This window comes from Penicillium chrysogenum, assembly GCF_028827035.1.
Source record: "Penicillium chrysogenum strain IBT 35668 chromosome Unknown utg000004l_segment0_segment0, whole genome shotgun sequence".
In the NCBI taxonomy this organism is placed as follows: Eukaryota; Fungi; Ascomycota; class Eurotiomycetes; order Eurotiales; family Aspergillaceae; genus Penicillium; species Penicillium chrysogenum.
Genome location: NW_026622752.1, coordinates 4007950 through 4031785, shown reverse-complemented (window position 1 = coordinate 4031785; position 23836 = coordinate 4007950). Strand labels below are relative to the sequence as shown.

The following is a 23836-nucleotide window of genomic DNA, read 5'->3' as shown; positions in this document are numbered from 1 at the left end:
CCCTTTGTTTTGTTCGTCACATAATTTCAACCAGTTGAACCGTTTTTGCTCCCTGGCGTCTAGGCAACCTTGGAATGATATTCAAGTTGATGAGCTTGTGGAGATCATCAGCTTTCGACCAACCACCGTAAATTCCTTTGACTATTCGATCATCAAGCGGTCGTGGAGGAATTATATGTGGTATACTGAGGTACAGCGGTTTAGGCCCGGAGACACAATGAGCAGTGCTGTCAGCATTACCTGCCTACCTGATTAGGAATATAGAAGCATCCACGGGATTGATTCCCGACGACATTTTACCAATTCATTTTACTGCGGCACAATAAAACTCCAGTTGTGTCAGTCTACCGAACAGTTACGACTAGAGTAATTTTACTATCATGATCTCGTCATTCTAGGAAAAGCAAAGCATATCAGACAAATGTTCAATAGAATTAGTTGTTAAGGAAAGCTAGAGCTAGAGCTAGAAAAGCCATTCGTAAATAGGACACCCCACAAAAGGAGTAGTTAAGCAAAATACAGTAGACACATATTTGATCAGCTCTCGCTCACTAGAAGGCCTATGGTGGTTCATTACTAAGTTGAGCATGAAGTAGCATGAACGGACCATCATTCCCTGATAAGAAATGGGGCAGCACGCCATGATTACAACATGCTAGCCTCTGCTTCAGTAGTGATAAAGCTCTAGTTTCCAGACTAAAGGCAGGGTGGATGTACTCCTCAGCGTAGAAATCGCTTTTGGCTCTGGTGCCGTACTCCGATTGCAACTTCGATAACAATGAAGACCCATCGCACTCAAAGATTCCTCCGGAAGGTATTGGAATTCTTCCATCTATCTACTCCCTCGTCCAAGTGTGCAGTCAAATCTCGCAGCAAGTAGGTCTCCAACGTCTTGTAGTAATGACTACCCAAAATTAACGAGTGGTTCAGTGCTCAGCTGTGGTGTGTTACTACCTCCGCACCTCTTCCCCACAACATTTCCGCTGGCCGAGGTCGTGACCAGGCTGAAGGGTACACTCAAGATGATGATCCTTCTCAGTATACCCTGGGCAGTGGCGCCCTTGAAAAGCCAATTTCGACCCGCAGTCAACTGGAGTGTCGCATTGTGAAACTCTGGAAGAAAGTCTGGCTGGGTCTTTATCAGATCGATGACAACGAGGATCGATACCATGTCGAGCGACTCGAAGCACTTTCCCTCGGGGCTGGCTTGACTCGCACGTACCGAGTTGGCGAGCTTCAAGTTCTCAGGCGTCATTTTCTTCGAAGTGAGACCAACAATGGCATTGCTTCGTTGAAGCTTTTCCAGGGTCTTTCTCTTTCGACCCTCCTATCTGTGATTCATATTCTGGAGGCTTATGAGAGCGAAATTGACAACTTGAGGTTGCTCTATTCCATCTTGCGAAGTGGTCAGCTTGCGCTTCATGAGACGGCTGACCTTGCTAAAACTGCTGTTGTCAGGACTGAGTATATGGCAATTGCAGAGCCGATGGAGAAGCGGATCAGACAGTACGATATTCGAATGAATGTGTTGAATATGGACATCTGTGATGAGGCATTGGGTTTCTGTGAGCGACAAAAGGGGGAATATGTTTACCACAAGGCATTCCCAAATGCATGGTAAGAGCGGGCTCTTGAATTCGTCCGTCGCTCTTCTACGATGACCCGTATTGGAGGATCTTCAAGTACAATCAGTGTGATTTCCTTTCTTTTGAAAAATATGTTCTAGATGTCTTGTTAAGCATTAATAATACTTATAGTGTTATTGGAAACTTGCAAAGTGCTGTAAGGGAAAAAGCTGTAACGATTAACACTTGGGTCTAATATGGTAGACGGGACCCTACTATTTTCGAATCACTAGTACAGAGGGGTTATGTTCAACTGAATAAATAGTGTTTCAGAGTTGCCGTGTACTACGTTGCATATGTTAGCGAAATTCCTTCTACGTAGAGACTCGATAATTCAAGTGGAAGATAATTGTAGAGTAAAAGGTCCAGTCCACAGCTCACCCTCCATTAGGGAATGTTAACTTCAACACCCGTTTTGTCAGTTCCGACGTAAAATTCCTTGAGCAAGGTTGATACGTCCTGGGGCGCTTTTATGCTTTCTCTGGCGAGAATTGAGCATCTCGCGCCGGTCTGTCCAACGCGCACCATTCTGCTGCAGTGGAGGATGGCGCCATGATGGTTTGCTTTCTCGCATACCATCTGATAGGAGCTCCGCCAAAGAACCAGATTGCTGCTTCTGTTGATTTTGCATCTGGCCAGTCGCCATGAGAAGCGTCTGCGTACGCCCAGAAGGTTGTGTCCTGTATCTTTCCAACGGTAATGCAAAGCTCCGTTGTTGCCTTTAGGTATCGGTAAACCTGGCGAACAGCTTGCATGTCGTTGATAGTGGGTGATGCGGAGCGGTGTTGTATTGTTATCTTGACAGACAATATCAACACCCAACTTCTCATGGGAAAGCGCTCTTGTAAGAACAGTACAAGATGGCTTGATATGCGTTGGTTCTTCGTCAAAGACGCGATCTTCCGAGAGAAGATCAATTTGCTGCGTGTCGATACAAAGCACAATATAGCAGATGGTTTCACCAAAGCTCTCGAAAAGGAAGGTCATGAGAAATTCGTGCACATGCTGGGCCTTTAGTGGTCTACATGTAATTTGTCAATGGAGAAAGGAGAGTTCATGATACGCAGGAAAAGCAGTAAAGATAGTAAGAAGTAGTCGCCAATTCAGTGTGCCAGGTCATGTCGACGCTTGCACTTCTAAGGGGACACAGCAAATGTCTTATATCTCGAGGCACCAAAACCACCAGGGGCCACATGTATATGGTATCTTACCCGATCGCAGTAAAGCAACTCGCATCGTTCACAAGACTGGAGATGTCCAACGTCCTTCTCGGTATCGCTACATGCGATGCAGCTACAGAGTGATAGTTAGCAGAAAGCCAAACAGCATGTTTCGATGGGCCAACCAACCAATCATCGTCGAAGCTCCGCGGAGCACCACGCTGGTAATGATCCAAGGCCGAAAGAAACTGGGCCTGAACCCACTCGACTTCAATCGCCCGAGCCGCCCTGCGGAGGTACTGGATTTGTCGTTATATTGTTGTGTTTACCGTCCAGGGGAACGAGGGCGAAGCCCATGTTCCCAAACCTTCCGGGGGTATAGGGAAGTGCTAAGCTAACGAGAGATATATATATAGTGCGCCTTTAGAAAGCAAGTCGAGGAAGGGTGCGGCTGTAAGAGCCGAGGGTGAGCGCTCGTGCCCCCGACGTGCGGAGCGAGGCGCAAGGGAAAATCAAGAGACAAAGTCTCGGTGAAACGAATGAACTGGGGTTGGTTGAGAGGTCTTGACGTCTTGACGGCTCCCCGTCTGGGTCCTGGATCCACGCGGGAATCCTCGTTGAGATAGTAGGAAAGCAGAAGGAGCAAAGAAGGGGGGAGAGAGAGGGAGATAGGAAATAGGCGAGAGCAAAGTAATGAGGGGACCAAGAGAAACAATGAGATGGAAAAGAGAGAGCGGTGCTGCAGGCTGGGGTTCCGGAGGGGGACAGTTTGGGGCTGTCCACCTCCTCGCCTTAGCGGGTGTAGTATCGGCTGTAGAAGCCCGTGAGTCCGAGTAAGAAGGCAAGGTCCTCTTGGCTAAGTGAGCGGATGTACGATAGTCCTTCGGCCTAACCCCCGGGCGGGGAGAAGGGGCGTAGTGGCCAAAGGGAGAAACATGGTTACGCGAGGCGACAAAGCGCCAGGTGTTCCGGGCTCTTCTTCTTCCCGCGGGAGCAGTTGAGCTTGGCGTCTTCGTGCCTGAAGCGCTCGTGGTACTAGGAGCAATCGCCGTGTGAGGAACGGATAGCGAGCCATCGGTGGAGGACTGGCCTCGGAAGCGAGAGCTCCGGAAGGTCCTTAATAGCATAGAGGTCATGTCCTTCCCAGGACTTGTACCAGTGAGAGAGCTTGTAAGAGGCCTTGTCCCACCATTCCAGCCTGGCCTCCTGTCGCTTCGCCGCGGAGATATAGGAGATGTTCCGGCTTGATCTTAGCCCTTGCACGTATCATGACAGCGCTGCGAGAAGGATCGTCTGGTAGAAGGTATACAAAAAAGGCCCACTATAACGACACCTTTCGAGCAGCTTCTCTCCCAGACTATCTGCACCTAGCATACTGCGAATGTAGGGGATGATGGCTTCTTCAAGGAGGTCGGCATGATTGTCGGTCCCGTACCAGGAAGTCGACTCCGCTGGATCAAGCATGTCGCTTTGGTAAAATAACTGACCCAGGTTCTATTTCCATTCTTTTTCGTCAATTTTTATGTCTCCAGGAAGGTCGAAAAGAATTCCCAAATCGGCGTCACTCTCAAAAAGTCCTAAAGTGGACAGGTCAGCGAGACTAGGGCCAGAGAGAGTTTCTTCCAAGATTGGGGGACATACGGTGTTCCCAGCGGCGCATCCTTGCAGTGCCAGATGTTTCTGTAAAGGGGATACAGATTGGCGAATGAGAAGAGACTGAGTTGGGGAGGAAGATAGGGTATAAGTTGTGGAGGTTGGAGGGGGTTGACGATGAGAGGTGTTGTGGAAGTGTGAATTGTGCGCCTTAAAATTGTCAGGTACAGGACAACAATCCTCATCTTAATGGTCCGTTTGCTTTTAGTGTCAACTTCCATGTCTTCATCTGACAACAAGGGGAAAGAATAGTACTCCAAAGCAACAACTTAATTTGTTACAAACATCTTTCAGAATCCTCCAGGGCTGTCAAAGAGGTGAGCAAATATACCTAGGCAATCAGAAAAGCACAAACCACCTCTGCATAGAAATTCAATTTCATACCCTCGACAATCAGACAAAGAATGGCACGCACTGACTGCACTTTATCTATCCTTCATATCCCCCGCCCACTCAAACAACGACCACGTTCGATGCTCGGTTGCACGATGAAAACCCTGGACCTGTATGTATACGACAAAGACGGAGACAATCTACCACAGGGCCGGGGGATCACATAGTCATCACGAGAACAAGTCCCTGTACGAAGACAGCCCTTGCACTACAGTGAAAGGTCATTCTAGTTTCCTGAGCCCCAGGTCCATACATTTAGTATTCTAGACGGAAGACCCAGCTTCTTATATGTTCTCGGACTATACCGCGTTATTCTCAAGATGAACATGCTTCTCTGTATGTTTCGAAACTGATGCTTCACACACGATGCTTCTGCCCGGGTGCGCTGATGCAATTACCTAACCCATGGGATAGCCTTGGAATTGCCCTATTTCCGCCCATCATTTATATTTGAACACACTAGTCGGAAGGATCACTATCTAAATCAGCAATCCGACGAACCATACAAGTTTCTGCCCTGATGGCGATGGTGCAGTGATTTGGTACGTCATGTCGATGTCATTGTAGGCAACTTTTGTTATTTGAAGTATCCCGAATATAAAAGACCAGGGAAACTACCTAGGTACACCTTACTCTCCCAGAATATCAGTAACAATTGCAGTTCCCGATCTGTCCTACATCCTTTCACAATGCCCCCCAAGAAAGTCCTCATTATCCTCAGCGATGCGCACTCCTTCCCCCTGAAAAGGACCAGCGGACACGACGCTGGCAAGGTCGTCGAACAGCCTTCGGGGTTTTTCCTCCAGGAGCTCGCAAAGCCATTACACAAAATCCTCAGTGCAGGCCACGAGGTGACATTTGCCTCACCCAAAGGTCAAGAACCCGCCCCAGACCCAAGTAGCGAATCACTCATCGCAAACGCCGGGAGTTTCTACGAACGTCAACGCGGAAACGATCTTATCGAACGCATGAAACGTGAGAACGGATTCAGCAGCCCGCGACCGTTCAGCACCATCAGCGACGATGAATTGACCACCTTCGCGGCTGTCTTTATCCCGGGTGGGCATGCACCGCTCAAAGATCTAGGAGGGGATGCAGAACTAGGGCGAATTTTGCGTCACTTCCATGAGGAGAACAAGCCCACTGCTGTGATCTGTCATGGGCCTTATGCCCTGTTGAGTACGAAGAAGGCGGGAGATGGCTCGTTTGTTTATAACGGGTATAAGATTACATCGTGGAGCGATGCGGAAGAGAATCTCATGGAGACATTATGGGGTGGGGAGGTCGAGAAAGTTGAATCGACCTTGAGAAACGAAGGTGCAGTGATGGTTGAAGGTGTGCGGGAAAAGACTGGTGGTACTACGTTGCATCGGGAGCTGGTCTCTGCGGGTAATCCTGTGGCGGCAAGCGCCTTGGGTGATCGGTTTGTGAGAATGATCAGTGTATAATATATTGTTTTTACTATTACAGTGAAATATACTCGTCTCTATTTTTTCCCGTGTACACTTTAGCGAATGCGAAGTATTGTCCGTAGACTCCGATGCGAGCTATAAACTCAGACATGAAGGGATAGAAGAGATACTTGATCTTACAGATGGCTTACTACAACTCTGTACATCTGCAGCCTCTTCGAATGCGTCATAATTAAACTTGGGGCCATAATCAGGTTTCACGACTCTCATTGGAAGCGTAGGGCTCAGCTTGCAACAATTCTTTGGAAACAAGTCCGAAAGGTAGAATGATGTAACTATGAAAGCACCGAGGGATCAAGAGCTCATATACTGCTCTAGTTCACTAAATTCAATTCACTTCCATTTTTACTGCAAATATACATCGCTTTAAGTCCTATTTACCAATTACTATCTCCGAGTTCGTCGATCCTTAAGTATGAGCTTTATCCGCCGCTCAATTCCACATGCAGCAGGGAGACAGCATATCCTCCCGTCTTTGCGACTTCAACCGCATCGACTGCCTTCGAGTCGAAGGCATTTCGCCACCGAAAGGCCGACCGGCCAGGAAAAGACCCCCCGGTGGTTGGTCTCAGTCTCCCTTTTGTGATACATTGCACGAGCTGCATCGCACTTACACTTAGTTTCTTTCAACAGGTTGCTGGTATCAATTGGTTTAGGGCTCCCAATATCATTCTACCTATGGCAGAGAGGCGGTACGAGCAAGGTGAGCCCCAAGGCTCCAGAGCGAAGTACAGAGCCACGCGGAGCAACCAAAGAGTATAGTCAGAGATCAGAGGGCGGGCAGGACGTACCAGGATCTTCTGGTTATGATGTGGTTCGTATTTCCTTCCCGGGTCTTGTCATAAATTCCTTGTTTCGCGATATCGTCATTTTAGTACCCAGCATCTCAAGAGAAATCTCATCTAACTTGCTAATAGCCCAGAGGCATGGGTGCACCCGCTGGACCTGGAAGCATCTCGCAGAAGCAAGAAGGCCTCTCTAGTGCGGATACCATGAACCCCTACGTGAACGAACCTGGCAAGAGTCAAAAGGGAGAGGGTGAAACAGAGAGTGCCAAAGTAAAAGGCTCTGTTAGGCCGGATCGACCTCAGGTCTAAGGCGTGGAATCTTTTGTATCTTCCAATTCAGATAAACCAATATCTATGGATATATACTATAGGAGTGAATAGCTTATGCACATACCAACCAACGGTCGAAGTTGTGATAACATGAAAGGCCGAGGGACAAGTTTTGTAGAACCCCTGGCTTTAATTGGGCTGAACTTCATCTGATCCTCCTTCATTTCCACTGATCTCTCTTGCCGCCTCCCCCCCCACCTCCGGACACAAACACAACCCACACACACACGCAGCTACCTATTGTCATATGTACTGGTATTTCACCAGGTCGATCCTCACAGATCCGGTGTCGGTGGGCCCAGGCAAGAGTACCTGGTTGCAATCATGCTTCACACTATCAACATGGAGTCCACAGCCCCAACCCCGGACCACCCGTGGACGTTTCTGCTGGGAGAGTCACTCGCTTCCGCCATGTCAAATTGACCTCTCAATCCCAGTATGACCTACACTCCCCACACCTCGACTCGTCCGCAATCCACTTTTACGGCACAGTCTCGATGTTAGCATTCCACTGGGAGAACGACTTTGCCTAATGTCGCTCGAGCCAGGGTTCTTCACGTCTCCCCAGACCGGTAGCGGTCGGCCAGGACTTCAATTCCACCTTGGCCCTCCTTGCGAACCTCAACATGTCGATAAAAGATCGGTTTGCTAACACCCTCCGAGCTTGTGTGTATTTCGGACATTCGGACGATCCGGGAACGACTGGTGAAGTCTGGTAACCCAGGTAAGTAGTCATCTACTCAGGAGACTATGTCTCTCATCTCACAAGTCACATACTGATATTGGCACTTTAGTCGAACCCTTCGCCCAAAGTCCTTATCATCAGCAGGGCATACGGGAACGCTGAAGTATACTTGATTCGTTGTCGACGCCTGTGTTGCGATCCTGGGGGTCTATGGATCCTACAACAAGGCGAAATCCGAGGTTGGAGCCCTGTGGACCACTAATGGCCTTTCCTTCTGCCACAATTCCATCAATCCAACACTTAACATCTACAGGGAGTACTAATTGTTTGCTGCAATTTCACATAGGAATGAATTGATTCTTCTCGGAAAGCAAAACGCAATGACACAGACGTGTTCTTCATTTCACAGAAAGGCAGATGCTCAGAGGCGAGAAAGATTGGAGAATTCCGCCGGAGCGTGGTAAGTAGGGACCTTCATATCCAGATCGGCTCCAGAGTAGCCCAGGTCCTCCGCAACCAAGACGGCGCACTTTTCACCGATAAGGAGAGCAGTCTATCGATTGTAATAGTCAGTATCTACCAGCGTTCCAGAGAAACCAAGAAAAGGAACACTCACGCTGAAAGTGTTGCAGCCCACATTGTCCGGGCAGATAGACAAGTCGCAGACTTTGAGCCCCTTGACACCATGGACATTGAGGCGCTCGTCAACAACGCCTCCGTGTGGCGCGATCGAGTTGCCCTCTCGCGGAGCCATGCTGCAAGTGCCGAGGCAGTGCCAGGTTGTCTCAACGTGACGGGAAACTACAGCAAAACTGTTAGACAGCTCTAAGAGATTACCAATTCCCATGATTGATACGTACCCCACTTCTCGATGTGCTTAATATCCTCGTCGCTGTACTCCAAAGGAGCACGAGCTTCATGTCTGTTGGAATTGAGAATTGAAGCTGAGGGCTGCTTTCCGGGTTCCAATGGCGTGGTCCAGGAGCCTATATTGCTTATTAGATGGGCGAGATAACTCGGTCTGGAGAAAGAGAAAGCCTACCGTGTTGAATACCAGCAGAAATATGGTTCGGGCCGGCATATGCCTTGGTAGTCGCCAAATCCATATCTTGCGCCCGTGCGGATGAGTTGGAGGCGAACTGAGGATGCATGCCGGTGACCTCTCCAGCGTACGAGCCCATGCGCCGGGCTGTCTCACGGGATTTAATATATCCCCACACCAGAGGGGCCATGTCACGTTTGTCATTCATGAAACCCGCATCGAAGTCCGGGACTTCGTAAGGGTCGGCCGACTGGATGTGGGTATGCCCACGAGAGAAGGGGTATTCCTAATATCTTGTCAGCGCTAGCAACTGCGCTTTAGTGAATTTGTACCATACCAGGAAATGGAACATGGTAAAGAACTTGCCCGGAGGCATGTGCATGTGGTCTCCGAACCAGCTATGCGTGTGTTAGCCTCGAGACATCCAAAACGAACCATGTGAGATGCTTACCCAGAAATGATCGAGTAATGCATGACGGGCTTGTCAGGCTTGTTCCTGAAATACGACTCGTAACCCTCCGTGAAGTCTGGGGTAGGCCACTTCTTCATGTCGCCGAGCTCTTGCTCAGTAGGCCGAATTTTGACACCGGCATCGATACCGTTGGTGGCCAATGGACCAGTGCCCTTCTTATCCCACTCATCAAAGACCTTCTTCTGGACTTTGGGATCTCCACGAATGAAGTCATCAAAGGACTCGACGTCGGGTTTCGCGCGGTAAACGGAGAAAGTAAGATAGTGGTCCTGGAAGTTTCGGCCCACGCCTGGTAGGTTGACCAAGGGCTTGACGCCAGCCCGGCGCAGCTTCTCAGGGTCACCAAAGCCAGACCGCTGGAGAATAAGTGGGGAGCTCATTGTACCCGAACTGATAATGATCTGCTTCCGAGCCTTGAAGATCCTGCGAACTGGCTCTCCACCGCCGAGAGGCTTGGTTGGGACTGTCACAACTCCCACAGCACGGCCATTTTCAACGATCACCTTCTCAACCTTGGTATTGCATTGAAGATGGAGATTGCTATGCTTGGCTCGAGTGCTGTGGACATAGGCGTGTGCTGCATCACTTCGTCGTCCTAGTCTCGAGGGTCAGAGATGATGATAATATTCAAAAGTGGACATTTTTTCTTACCTGTGTCACGATTGATCCATTTCAACCAGTGTTCGGCGCCGTGGCTATAACATTAAGTCGTCAGCAGGACATTACATGCAATCAATCTTGGACCTCATACGCAGTCTTCAAATCTTGCAAGTCGTCGGTGAATGGGATCCCCTGCGTTTCAACAGCGCGGAGGAAGTCATTCTTGATGGGATACGTATAGTTTCCAAATGAGACCTTGATGGGTCCGTCACTGCCGTGCAGTTCCGGGTTATTGCTCGCACGTTGATATGTTTCGTGCTTCCTCATCAACGGAAGGAGTTCCTTGGTTGTCCAGCCTTTTGCTTGGAAGTCGTCATAATCCGAGGCAGATGCTCTGGTGTACATCTTCAATGCATTAGCTTAGGGCCACTTGATAACCAGGTCAAACAGGAATCACTTACCATGAAGTTGATGGAACTGCCACCCCCAAGAATGTTGGCACATGGGACAATGGCCTGGCGACCATCTAGATGTTCAGATGGCCTGGAACTATAAAACGATGCCGTCTTCGAATCAAGCTTCATGTTATTCGGGTATATACCCGGGCGGTACACCCTAATTCACATCAAAATACATTCACTGGAAGTGAGGACTTCAACGTTCTCACCATTGATTGTTCAAGTTGTCCTCGCCTGCCTCAATCAACAACACAGACAGGTTGTGATCGAGATTTGCGAGGCGGCCAGCAGGCACACATCCCGAACTTCCGCCACCGCAGATGATGATATCGACCTCTTCTGGGATAGTCATGACTCTGAACGTATTGACAAGACAGTGAATTGAGGATAATTGTCAAGAAAGTGTTGGGGGAAATACTCGAACTGTCGATGGGACCCCCTGGAGGGGTCCTTATATAGCTGTGTCTTTGTGCCCATGGGAGTATCTATGGAGGTATTTCCCCAACATCAAGTCACATCTACAGCCAATCGCCCTATACATTGACCCCGCGCGCGGAGACAGAGTTCAAGCGTTTGAGTGTGGCTAAGACCGAACTCATCCTTGTCAAAAAGTGCGTGTGGAATGTGTTTACCCAACTCTTTCCATCAGACACATGGTATCAGCATGGTGAAAGAATGCACAAAAGCATGACCTTGTCGACACATCAGAAGAAGGATTGCTAGTGATATTGTCTTGTTTTTCTAAGTTGACTATCCCTGTCGTATCTCAAACAGCCCAACAGCCAAGGTATGCTCTGATGCTTTCTGGGGATTTCCCCGCATTGCATGGATGGCTCTCGTCAGCTCAATTGATTGCCCAGACTGAGCTCTTGCAAATCATGCGCAGGTAATATGTTGCCAAGGGCCTTTGTTATTCCTCCATCCTCGTAGACGGGGTATCGGGATATGGGTATCGGGATATGGATAAGGAAGATATGCGTGGGGGTCGAAAGCGGTTTATTGGAGACATGCAGTGAAAGATTATGTGATTGGTTGTCGAAGCCGCCTAATTCAATAGATTTCCATGCACACGTACACACATCCCTGGCTTCCGGAATCTACACAAGACAAATAACCACGTGACGAATTCATGTTCAATGCCATCCATGCATATTCCAGCTGTTTTTCCGAACCCTCGCGGCAGAGCAGAATATAAACATGGTTTGAACGAATCTAATATAGTAAGACTTGGTCAAGTGAAGTAATATACTGATTCAGTGAGATTCGGATTAGCCGGGAAACATGATTCAGCCCACCTATTAGGTGCCGGACTGTCGCCGCATTAGCGTCCTGCGCGGATTGTCGGTATCCCCGCAATCGCAGTGCTGTAAATAGTAATTTTGCGGGGTAGACTTAGTTGGCGTGGGGCGTGCAGCTGTTTACGGAAGAGGCGGCAGACGTAAATTGCTGATACAAATTCCCATTGGAGGATATTTGTCACATCAGGCTGCATTATACTTCTACATCACTTGTTGGTTAAGCTGAAAAAGTTGTACAACCGTGTCTAACATTACTCCATTACTCCTAACAGCTAGTTCTACTTGGCTGATTTCAGGGATGAGCAGCGCTTGCCAGAGACATAAGTACATCGCCGAATATATCTTCCACCAATCAAACAAGAGTCCAAAGCCAGTCTCTAGTCTCTAGAGACTGTTTTGGTGTTTGTTCTGCTGCCGACAATCCTTGCCTTGACCATGCGTTCAATGAATTAAAACGGTCGTTAAGAATAGCCCAAGTCCGACATAGAGAGGTAATCAGGTGCGTGATGAAATGTGAGAAACGTTAAATTTTCGGGCAAATAAGAAGATTTTATGATGAAATCTAACAATTTCTATCCAGCGAACTCACACCGAAGGGGAAAAGAGATCACAATAGGACAAATCTCGACCGAAGGAATCATATCTATCAAGAACTGGCCGTGGAAGGGGTCTTCTCCGAATACTCGAGTTGGCAGGGACCTGCCATTTCGGCAACCTTCTGGCAAAGTTCATGCTCAGATGGATGCAGGTCCTTCTTGATCCAGTTTCGTACGGTAGCATTCATGGAGTAGACCCTATTGGAACTGTGGCATTGAAGCAACCACATATCAACAAGCTCTGTACTTGCTCAAATAGCTCTTGAACGGTCAATCGGCGACTCTGGGAGTTGGCGACCAGGCGACACTTGGATGCATATGGTGGACTTCGCCATTCCGCTTGCTGCGTTTGGATGGCCAAAATCGGTTGGTTATTCTGCATGTTCCTGCCCGTCTGTTCGACTGCGTCCGTCGCTGCTCTTCCCTAGTGGTATCGTAGATGATGAGTGATTTCGTCAAGGTGCTCAAAGTGATGTACCTGGTGGTGAAGAACGAGGAAATATTGAGTAGTTTCAATGCGTCCTTGGAAATGCGAGTGTTCTGTTTCTGAATTTGCGCGACAGCCATATCGAAAGCTAATTTGTCCGGTTCCTGCTGGATATCCCCCTTGAGTTCCAGTATCTGTTCCTTTTCAAACATTGCAATGTATTCTTCTGGGGCACAAGAGCCACTGCGAATTGTGGCACCCACATAGGAAAGGGTACGAGGTACCGCTTTGGGGCCGACAAGTTTCATGATATCTTCGCTCCATGCAATATCGGAGTCACACCAAGGCTTCACAAACCCTGCTGCCCACAGAAGAAATTCCTTTTTATCTTCATGGTCCATGTCCAAAACGTGAATGGAATTAGCCGTCTCAGCAGGAGATAATTCGGTCGTGATAAGAATGTGTGCTCTGTCGCTGTTAGGCAAAACACTTTATGCATGTGCCAAGCATGAAGCATTGTCCATGATTAAAAGCCATGACTCTTGAACACCAGACAGTTGACTAATCAAACATTTTAGATGAGGGATCGAGACTCTCAACCCTTTTGTCACCGAATCTGTACCAAAAGACACCCCAATACCTTGCTCGTTGCAAATTGAATAGTCAGCAAGATATTAATATGAAGGAAATTCTAGTGGACGTGTCATACCTGGTTTTATGTCGGTCTGCAAATTCGGAACACAGATGTGTCTTCCCTAGTCCTCTTGCCCCATAAATGTAGACTACCTTCCGCTGGTGTGCTGATCCTTTGACTGAGGAGAGGTTGAGCCTTTGCACCAAGTCCCCGAAATAGCCATTCCCATCGTGGTAGAAGTCACTGAAGAGTCGAGGAATGACGAAGGGTATAGTTTTGTTAGCCGAAAGAGAGATGTCAACGTGCCGGGCCCAAACCTCATTTGGTAGCCCAGGTGAGCTCATGCAGTCCCGTCGAATACGGTTGTTAGTGTACCTAAATATAAAGGGTTAGCCGGGTACTTTCAAACCAACTCATATAAACATACATATGCCTGGTCCTGACCAAGTCTTTAATGGACGCTTCCTGATCGGTTATGCGACCCTGTATTATGCCGAATAATTTCCTGTTATACTTCATTTGCATAAGCTTTACCAGACCGTGAAGATTCTTAGGTAGGTTAGAGCCTGTTTTGCCACAAATACTTTGAACCTCATTATGGAACATCTTTGCCGCCTTCTTGAACTCGACCTGCGTTCTTTGAAGGTCCTCGCAGAAGACCTTGTAATCAAAGACTTCTTCGTAAAAGAGGCTCCAATGTCTCACGACTCCTCAGCAGCATAGATATTCGAGGTGAGGGTGCTTGTTGGCCCATCACACTTGCTAACGAGATAACCAAGCTCCCCCGCGACAAAAAGTCGTCGGTAGTCATCCAAAACGTCGATACAATATAGCACGACCTTTGCAAAGCTAAAGGCTCCAGCAGCGGCAGAAAAACCATCCATGTTCAGCGAGACGGAAAAGAACAGACAGAGTATGTGGAAAGAATCCTGGATGAGTGACTGAACTGACGAAATATATAGAATAGCCCTTTTCACCTTGAGCCCATGTCTTCAGTATGTCTAGTTTCATCTATGAGAAAGGCATTGTCCCAATTATAGTAACAGAGTAATCCTCTGGATGATTGAGTTTCATGTCCTCGTCTGCAACTATATCTAACATTAGGTTTGAATAAGTACCCTAATATATGTCCTCCTAGCTCACCGTTTCCTTTTGTTTGTATATATCCCACCGTCTTTGTTCGGATGTCGGAAAAGAGAAGAAGAACTGACGGATATTGTTTCAATTCGATGGACTCCGTCGGCCTCTGGCCTTTACGGCTCTTTATGACTTCGTAGCCGCAACCCTTCTCGTAAACGCACAATTACCAGTCACACTCGTTGTAATCGACCAGCCCTTCCGGTCCATAATTCCTTATAGCCACGCATCTATGGATAACATTACGTTACCCCTATATCAACACTGGCATCGGAAGTGAGACAACACAAAGGCCATTGTCAAGAGCTTTGGGAGAGTAAGACAGTGCACTCTAAAACATCAATCGTTGCGACTTGTTTATTTCTGAATCACGTCTGTAGCCCTTATATTGCAAAAATGCAATATTTTGATTTATAGTAATGTGGTCTAAGATGGGTCTCTATCTTCGCTGGATAACTATAAACTAACCTTACTTTGTATTTCTATGCGTATGGAACTGAACTAGTGAGATCAGAACAAAGGAAATGACAAAAGAACAAAGAGCGTTAAGGCAATAGGCAAAGCACTACGAAAAGCCCAATCGACCAGCACACGGTATAGACAAATGCCAAGGCGATGGCAGTTTCTTTGTTATCCGCTACGTGGACCATCTAATAACCATGTAGATGTGTGCGCAAAAGTGCAGGGTTGGTCCAACGAGGGTGCAGCGACGTCGACCAAGCAGGTCAATTACACTCCATGTGAGTAAGAATGCAATACGTGAGTTCGTACTAAGCATATGTATAACATCCATATGCTTTTCTTTTTCCTTCACCACCGACTTTTATTTTGCCTTTCAAAGTTCATATTAATTACTAGAGAGATTTCTCGAAATGCTTATACTAGTCTTTAGAGCTCTGTATTCTTCTCCCTTTCTCTTCTTTATCTCGTTAAGAACCTGGTCTGCGAAGTTAGTGGCCTTTCTACATACCTTTATCTCCTATATTAAAGAGTAATCTATACTACTTTATAGCTATATCCCTACTCACAGTGACTGCGTGCGCTATCTTTCTCTCACGTCCGGGTCGTCAAGAAGTGGCTAGGGGATCCTTATTAATTAGGTTATGAAGCTTATGACCCCTTAGGATTTTCTCGACCTAGTCGATCTAGGTATCGAGATCGGTTCGTTCTTAAGCGGAGGAGTAATCTTATAGATTGAAGCTTCCTATCTTAGGAAGATCAATAGCTTGGTCTATAACGTCGATGCCTTATTTTATACGCTAGTCCCTACTTATATTTCGATTTGTAGGCTACACTACGGCAGTTTAGGAGATTGATTCAGCTACTGTAGCTAATCAAACATGAATAAATTAATGAATAAAAAGACAGTTGTTAATATGACTCACTGAAACGAAAGTGTTAATATTGACTTGGAAAGCCTGTTTGTTATCTCTCTTCTCTTGTAACAATCATCGAGTTGAGCTCGTTGCTCCCTTGTCACTGCACAACCCAATTTCAATACTCGGATGCCTCGATGAAAAGCAGATCACTGGCTATGCCTTCAAAGAACCCCATCTTAGCTTGAAGTAAGATATTGGTGATCCCGGTTGCTGCAGAAAGGTCCCTAGTAGCAATAGGGTATAACCTCTTTAGGGTAATCCACTGGGCTTTCGGCTTTAACTCTTTATATCCCGATAGAGAGGATATATACATCTGTGTTGGACGTCTTAAGCGTTGACGTTTTGAGCCCTTCCTGTATTGATCTAGGGTAAGCCAGAAGAAATCATCTTAAGGTCGTATGAGCTTAGAGTACACAAGGAATTGCAAGGGATGCAAAAAAGTCCCACTCAATATACTGTCAATTGATACGCGTCCTTTCATAGCTATAGAAAAGAGCAAACGAGTTATGTAATCCCTCAAGCGAAGAAAACGTAGCAAGCAGCGACTATGACAAGAAAAACTCTCCTAGGTGCCCATCTGAAAGAAACGGAAATACAGAAAGCGAGGTGATACTAAGCAAGTACACAGTGACCGTCCTTCTCTTCCTTTTCAGGATGAAGTAACTGCAGTTCCTTGTTCCGAAGTTCGGGGAAAATTACCCCCAGTCGCGCTCTTCATAAGGTGAGAATTTCTGACCGGTGCCGACGGTAAGCGAGAGTTCAGACAAGAACACCGGACAGTATTCTTCGGCGGGTTTCTCATTGACAAGCCGCACATCTCCTCGCTCCCAAAGTTTCTTCAGGAGGCGCGTTCGCCTCTTTGCAGCCAAAACTGCCCATTTCTTCCCTTCCGGGCCATACCAATTCCTAGGTGGGAAAGGCAAAAATAATCGAAAGCCCAAAGCACTTCAGGGTACCCTAGGTAGCGTGATGAGATTGCTGACAAGGATCGACGTATAAAAAAAGTTATCAAAGAGGAGGAAATGGGATGTCTTTGTCTCATTTTCCTATTTCCATTAACTAAGTTATGTATCCACGGCTCCCCAATCCCAATGAATCGAAGTTATTTGGGGAAAAACTCTGAGCGGCTGTAAAGTTCGACTATCTTCACCCTCATCGAGATCAAAGAAACTAAAGAAACCAAAATTACACCGCAAGACTCGAGCAAAGGCTTGATATGGGGTCCTTTCAAGATGCGATTGTGGCAAACCCTCGCCCGAGAAGATAAAATTAGACCTTTGGCCTATTCTGAACAAGGGCAATCCCTCACACACCCAACAAGATACCTGCCAACAAAATGTCCATTCATCCCACAGCTTGTCTTCGCCGCTCTCCAACACATTATAGAGTTTTGGCATCAGCCCCGTTCTAGGCTGTGGTCGGACGCTGTTTCTGCTAGTCAAATTGGGATGCAATGACTCTTTGATCGATACTTTCCAATCATAGCTGCGCTTGCAAGAAGATGGTCATATTGATCAGTCTCGGAGAGCGTGGCCTGGATGTCCCACAGTGATTCCATATGATACTGGGTTGTTCTGGAACCCTAGGGTCGGAATTCCTGTAGTATCTCTGGCTAGTTGCATATGTGGATATACGAGGTCCCCGGCAAGTGCAGTGCGCCAAAATCCAGTCAAATTCTGTCAAATTCAGTTCCGACTTGCCGAAGTCCAGAAATTCTGCCGGTCTTGGCACCGGGTAAGGACCGGACCGGATACGATTTCTTTGCCCTATATGATGCCTACTTTATTAAGTCTGGTTCCAGGGCCAATCTCGGGCTGGATCGGAATATGTCTCCTGGCATGTCTCGTTTTTTAGCACAGTGGGTGGCGACTCGGGAGTGGGTTTGGTGGAGGGGTGGATTCGGGGACGATCTTAGGCTCGGGGAGTGAGAGAGTGCCTTGAGGGAAGCTTCTGGTATTGGAGACGCCATCCTGGTGATAAAGGAGAGTAGACAATAAGGGCGGAAGAAGAATAGAAGAATTAGTTCGTACAAAGGTAGATGGACAGTATGAGAAACAAAATATGATAGGAGTGAATCATTTTTGTTACTGGTTTACCTGCTATCTTGCTATATCGTAGGGAGTGTAGAGATTGGTATGTACGTACATGTACATATGGAAGTACCCAGGTAGGCAAAAAACCCTGACCAGCTATCAAGGTAGGATCTGTACCTAATTAGGAAGGTGCATCCCAAATTGTAGTGGCTCGGGAGCTTTCCAAACAGCTGGTTCGGGGTACGATCATCCAGGGCGCCCACCTGTGGACATGGATCCATACCAACACCTTGTTCAATGAGTATGTTTTACATAGCCTACGAAACGGGAGCATCGTGCAAGCTTGATGTTCTCTATACCAATACAACATAACTAAAATCAGACAAGTCCGATCTATAAGTGCTAGTAAATCTGATTTCCAAGACAAATCCAACACCAAAAACATCAAAAAGCAAAACAATATGAAATATTTTAAACCCGTTTCCATTCAAACCCTTCAGCGGGCCATCCCTGGAGCGTATCTCCATCCTCAACATGGTCACCCGACAAGACCAGAGTATGTTCCAAAAGACAAGCATCCTGACCCATTGAAGCGCCGGACATCAAACGGGATCCAGCGCGCAGAATACTCCGATCCCCAACCTTCAAGGTATGCAACTCGAATCCACCACGTGAGTTCAAGTGGCAGACCAAGCTGGCATCGTCGACAGCAACCCGGTCACCAAGGGTGAGGAGATCAGGCTCGGTAAAGAAGATGCTGGGACTACCATTGGCGTGTATCGCACAATCCTTTCCGATTTTTGCGCCCAAGAGGCGGTAGTACCAGGAAATATAGGCAGAGCCGGAGATCATAGGCAGGAGACCAACTCCGTCATAGCAGTCTTTAATCAGGGTCTCGCAGGAAAGGAGGAATTGCCAGCGCTGGTTGTAGCTGCTCTTGTCCCAGTGGTAGGATCCTTCCTTGCGGCGGCCCACGACTGCCCATTTAATGCAGAGGATGATGGCGAAAGCGAGAACGACTTGAGCGGCGGTGATGACGGATAGGATTGAGGCGAGAGTGCCGTATAGAACGAATGGGCGCCAGGCGCCTTGCTTGAAACCAGCGGCGTCACTGTACTGGAGGACAGTGCGGAGAGCAAAAAGGGAGAACAAGACAGTGAGGAGCCAATAGACAGTAGTGACAATGACTGCAAAAGTAGAGTAGATCACAATTTGCCACATGCGGAGGACGTAGTAGTTGGCCTCGTGGCGGTAGAAGGCGCGACCGAATGGCTTGCAGGTATCGATATCCTGCTCAGCGATCTGGGTAACAGTCTTGTCCTTACTGCCATAGTAGGTCTGCTTCTCAGTGGGCGTCTTCTCAGTGGGTGATCTCTCGTCTTCACTGCCGCTGCTGTTGGGGCTGCTGCTACCATCCCCAATGATGGTTGGAGCGGTCGAAGTGGTGGTCGAGGTGGAACTTGGGAACTGTATGGCCTCACCACCCTTGCTGCCAGTCCAGACAGTGTTGGAGGGATATTCACCGTTACGGCGAAGCAGAGCACCGGAACCGATCATGGCTTGACGGCCGATGGTAGCGCCCGGCAAAGCGACGACACGATCGCCCACCATAGTGCCATCGCCAATCACGATGCGGTCCCGGCCGTAGCCATCGGATGTGACCAGAGTGGAGCGGGAACCAAATACAACATCGTTACCAACCTCAATGAGATCAAAGTCGACCGTGACTGGACCAACACTTGGCCAGTAGACATGCTTGCCAACCTTACCACCAAGGGCACGGACTGCCATCGAGACAAATTCGTAGTGACGACCTGTCAGGCGAGTGAGCTCGTGAATGTCACCTGCGGGTAGAATCTGTGCGAGCACAGCACTCCGAATCTTTTGGCGAGTCGTCTGTTTTGAGGCGGGACCAGGCTTGGGCTTGCCACAGATGAGATCCAGGAAGAACTTGATGACCAATACCGCAATAAAAAGAACAATCGGGCCACCAACCGCACGACAGATCCGTGCGGTAATGTGATATGCAATCCGGTGATCACTGGTGTACCAGTCTAGGGTAGACCGGAACATGTCGGCCGCTGGGGTAGGAAACTGGAGAACCATAGGAATAAGACCGGCCATCCAGGTAATACGAGTAGCGGTCCAAGTGATCAACTTGATCGGTTCAACAATAAAGAGAATCCAGAGCCAGTGAGGCTTAGGAATCTGAGACGTTAGCAGTTGGCGGTTGGACTCATCGGCGTCTTGGAGTTCCCAGCTCGACGAATTGGGACCAATGCAGGTCCTCTCGGGGATATCGGCACCAGGAGCGACAATAGACTTGATGCCGACAGACGAGTCCTTACCAATGCGAATGCGCTTCAGCAGCATAGAAGTGTTGCGCTCCACGGCGAACGGGCGACACACGCAGGTATCCAGAACAACATTGTCCCCGATCTCAATGAGATCATACTCACCAAGCTTGGCAGACGCAGACACGGTAACATTCTTTCCAATCTTTGCTCCCATCAAACGGTAGAATAGTATGCGAGACCAATTGTAGTTGTTGAAGAGCCCCTTTCCACACACCTGCGTCGCTTTCTGGGTCAACCACCAGCGCGTATGGTATGGGCCCCACATTGGGGACATGCCTTCCTTGTAGCGACCGATGACAAGCCACTTGAAGATGATAGCGAGAATGGGAGACACAATTTGTGAGCATAAGCGAGCAGACATCACGGCGAAAACAACCAGCATCAAACGAGCGATGAGGTTCTCACGAATCGGAAATCGATTGGAGCACTCGGCCACGACGTATGCGAACACCATCCATTGGAAGGCACGCTTCATAGGGAAGAAGAACACAGTCGGGAACAGATGCAGAACCAAGATAATTGGGTTGGTGCTGCTGTATGTCTTCTCGCAACCCGGCAATTCAACTCCGCCGTCTTCGCCCTTGGCAGCCTTAACGTCAACAGCTTCGATAATCTTCTGCTCTATTGCTCCAACGGTGCTGTGGTGGAAGAGAATGTCACCGGCCAAGAAAATACCAAATTCCCGACGAAGTTGAGAGACCATACGGCCAGCACTAAGACTATCACCTCCAGCAGCAAAAAAGTCGGTACCGCTGGATACTTCCTCTGGTGAACAAGACAAGGTGACAGCGAAGATTGCACGCACGCGCCGCTGAATGGGTGACAGGTCGCCATCGGAGTTTCGGGCGTGGATTGCCTCATTGATAGCGGCCTGATCAGGTTTTCCGTAGAAATCGACAGGCATGGGCCCTTTGAGGGGAATGATACGGCTAGGTACAAGATAGCCATCTAGCTGGTCGTGGAGCTCGGCAGGTGTCACATGGTCATCGTCGAGGTTCTCGACAAACAAAACAACCTGCGCGAGCCCGTCGCGCGGGTTTATTTGCACGTGCACGTCAGGTGTGTTTGCCTTCTTGCTGAGGACTGAACGAATCATTTTTTCATCGATGACACATGGCTTCTTCGGAATCAATGCACTGAGCGGAGCACCAGTGGGTGGACAGACAGCTTCGTAGTGCCGGCTCGCCAGGGGCGTAGTTGTGGTTAAGGTATCCAACGTCAAGCGGTCCGCGAGCTTAATGCGCTGAATCTTGTTGTTTGCCTTCGGCACGCCGTCCATGTACACCACCAGAGCAGGCCACTTGGGCTGATGTATAATAGGCTGCAGCGCTTCGTGTATCTGGCGAAGATCCGGCCTAGTGAAGCCTGGAGGCGTGACGATAACCACACCGACGACTTCCTGCAGGACCTCGTCTGGGACAGAAAAGGCCAATGTCTCAGTCACGCGACCATACAGTGGGGACTCGGGGTCCTTGGCCGAGGTCAGGACCGCATTTTCCACTTCGACAGGAGAGATAATTTCACCACCGCGGTTGATAACCTCCTTGCTGCGGCCAGTGATGTACAGGTAATTGTCATCATCTAGGTGTCCAAGATCACCAGTATCAAACCAGCCAGACTCATTGAACGCACTGGTATCAATCTTGCCGCCAGGGGTTAGATAGCCCTCGAAGGCGGGTGATCCACGAATGCAAATGTGCCCGAGCATCCCATTTTGCGTGACAGGGTTGCCACTTTCAGTCAGAATTGCAACCTCAGGGCCAACAATCCTTCCCGATGTTCCAGGGCGATCAAGCTTATAGTCCCTCGGCGGCGCAGCAATGGGCATACACTCAGTCATGCCGTAGCTGGGGAGGACAACGCAGTGGAAAGTACTATGAAGCTGCACTGCAAGGGTTGGAGGGAGACCACCACCAGCGTTGCAGATAAACTGGATGGCGCTTTGTTTGACGGCATCAGGACGGTGCTCGGCCTCGGCAAGAATCATTTGATGCATCGTGGGTGTGGCGTAGTACCAAGTTGGTGTGGTATGAGGGGCTTGCACAGCATCCCAGAACATGCTGGGGTCAAAGGAGGGACAACATATCGTAGCACCGCCGGCGAGGATGGGGGAGAATATACTGCGCATGATGCCACCGCTGATGCTGTTAGTTGCCTTCCTATATTTAATTCGGGAGGGGGACATACACATGGTTCAGTGGCATCATGTTAAGGCATGTATCTGTCTCAGACAGTTCCACAGACTCTATGGTAGCGATGGTACCAGAGATGAGGTTGTAAGTTGTGATGGGAACCAGCTTCTTGGTGCCACTGGTACCACTAGTGAACAGGATAATGGCAATGTCATCCCCAGAATTGGGGGGATGGTCGTATGCAGTAGAAGTATTTCCTGCAGAGACCACGCGGAAAGTCAAGTCTTCAAGCTGCTCAATGCCAAACACTGGCCGGGTACCGTTGTCGAGCTGCAACTTGCCAATGTCCGCGTCCAGCGCGACAACAGCATCAGCTTGTGAGTTTTCTATATCTGTCTGCAGTTGCTCTGCCACCGTGTTCGTAGTCATGGGCACAATGGTGTATCTGTTGACGAAAGCAAGGACAGCAACTGCCATCAGAGGGCCGTTGGGCAAGATCACAGCGATACGAGGCTTTCCATGGCGGGAGAGTCCCACTGGAATCTTGAAATTCTCCAAGAACTGCCGAATGGCATTATGTGTCAGATACCGTCCGGTGTTAGCGTCGATAAGACCGGCGCGGGAGTCTGTCCCTATTAATTCTGCAACGCTGGTTGTGGCTGCTTTGACTTGTGAACAGAGACGGGTGATTGATTCATTGTTATTGGCCTTGAGGGATTCGGGAATGGACTTGTAGATGGCCTGGAATGTTGGGATTAGGTGTCGGATGGGCCAAGGACCGGTGTGTGAGGACAATAAGGCGGAGAGTTGGTGGAAGGAATCTGGATGGGAGGCCTCACTGCGGAGGTATAGAAGCTTTTCTATAAGTCTGTTTGACAGTCAGGAACGGAAGAAACTTCATATGGACACCCCAAAAAGAAGGAAAAGAAAGACGAAAATGATAAATCTGATAAAACATACGAAGATCTTGATAAGTCCGCCATAGTATATCTCTAGTGCAAATCAATCTCAAGTCACCCTAATACACAACCCAAAAAGAAGAACTCCTTCACGACTTATATGCTGCCCCGTACCCTAGTAACACCCACCATAAACCTGATACACAGACCCAAAAGGAGAAGTCCTTCACAACTCATCCACTAACAATATCCACCCGATCCACCAA

The 23836-nt window shown here is 48.4% G+C and overlaps 6 protein-coding genes across 6 annotated transcripts; 2 read left to right on the top strand and 4 right to left on the bottom strand.

Moving 5' to 3' along the window:
* Positions 1–778: 778 nt before the first annotated feature.
* Positions 779–1621, top strand: N7489_007478 (uncharacterized protein; the record flags this gene model as incomplete). The annotated part of the gene is made up of 2 exons (XM_056713228.1): positions 779–876; positions 931–1621. 2 exons carry the CDS (start codon positions 779–781, stop codon positions 1619–1621), a joined length of 789 nt encoding a protein of 262 aa, XP_056566943.1.
* Positions 1622–3917: 2296 nt separating this feature from the next.
* Positions 3918–4249, bottom strand: N7489_007477 (uncharacterized protein; the record flags this gene model as incomplete). Its single annotated transcript, XM_056713227.1, has 2 exons — positions 3918–4078; positions 4162–4249. The coding sequence occupies 2 exons, from the start codon at positions 4247–4249 to the stop codon at positions 3918–3920; spliced, it is 249 nt and encodes an 82-aa protein (XP_056566942.1).
* A 1271-nt stretch (positions 4250–5520) lies between these two features.
* Positions 5521–7400, top strand: N7489_007476 (type 1 glutamine amidotransferase domain-containing protein; the record flags this gene model as incomplete). The annotated part of the gene is made up of 2 exons (XM_056713226.1): positions 5521–6258; positions 7221–7400. 2 exons carry the CDS (start codon positions 5521–5523, stop codon positions 7398–7400), a joined length of 918 nt encoding a protein of 305 aa, XP_056566941.1.
* A 1127-nt stretch (positions 7401–8527) lies between these two features.
* N7489_007475 (GMC family oxidoreductase) lies at positions 8528–11030 on the bottom strand (the record flags this gene model as incomplete). The annotated part of the gene is made up of 10 exons (XM_056713225.1): positions 8528–8659; positions 8723–8907; positions 8967–9092; positions 9149–9434; positions 9486–9546; positions 9600–10215; positions 10272–10315; positions 10372–10625; positions 10682–10835; positions 10888–11030. 10 exons carry the CDS (start codon positions 11028–11030, stop codon positions 8528–8530), a joined length of 2001 nt encoding a protein of 666 aa, XP_056566940.1.
* A 1812-nt stretch (positions 11031–12842) lies between these two features.
* On the bottom strand, positions 12843–14517 carry N7489_007474 (uncharacterized protein; the record flags this gene model as incomplete). Its single annotated transcript, XM_056713224.1, has 4 exons — positions 12843–13467; positions 13709–14008; positions 14061–14270; positions 14339–14517. 4 exons carry the CDS (start codon positions 14515–14517, stop codon positions 12843–12845), a joined length of 1314 nt encoding a protein of 437 aa, XP_056566939.1.
* A 4136-nt stretch (positions 14518–18653) lies between these two features.
* On the bottom strand, positions 18654–23654 carry N7489_007473 (non-ribosomal peptide synthetase; the record flags this gene model as incomplete). Its single annotated transcript, XM_056713223.1, has 3 exons — positions 18654–22677; positions 22727–23539; positions 23632–23654. 3 exons carry the CDS (start codon positions 23652–23654, stop codon positions 18654–18656), a joined length of 4860 nt encoding a protein of 1619 aa, XP_056566938.1.
* Between the last annotated feature and the right edge of the window lie 182 nt (positions 23655–23836).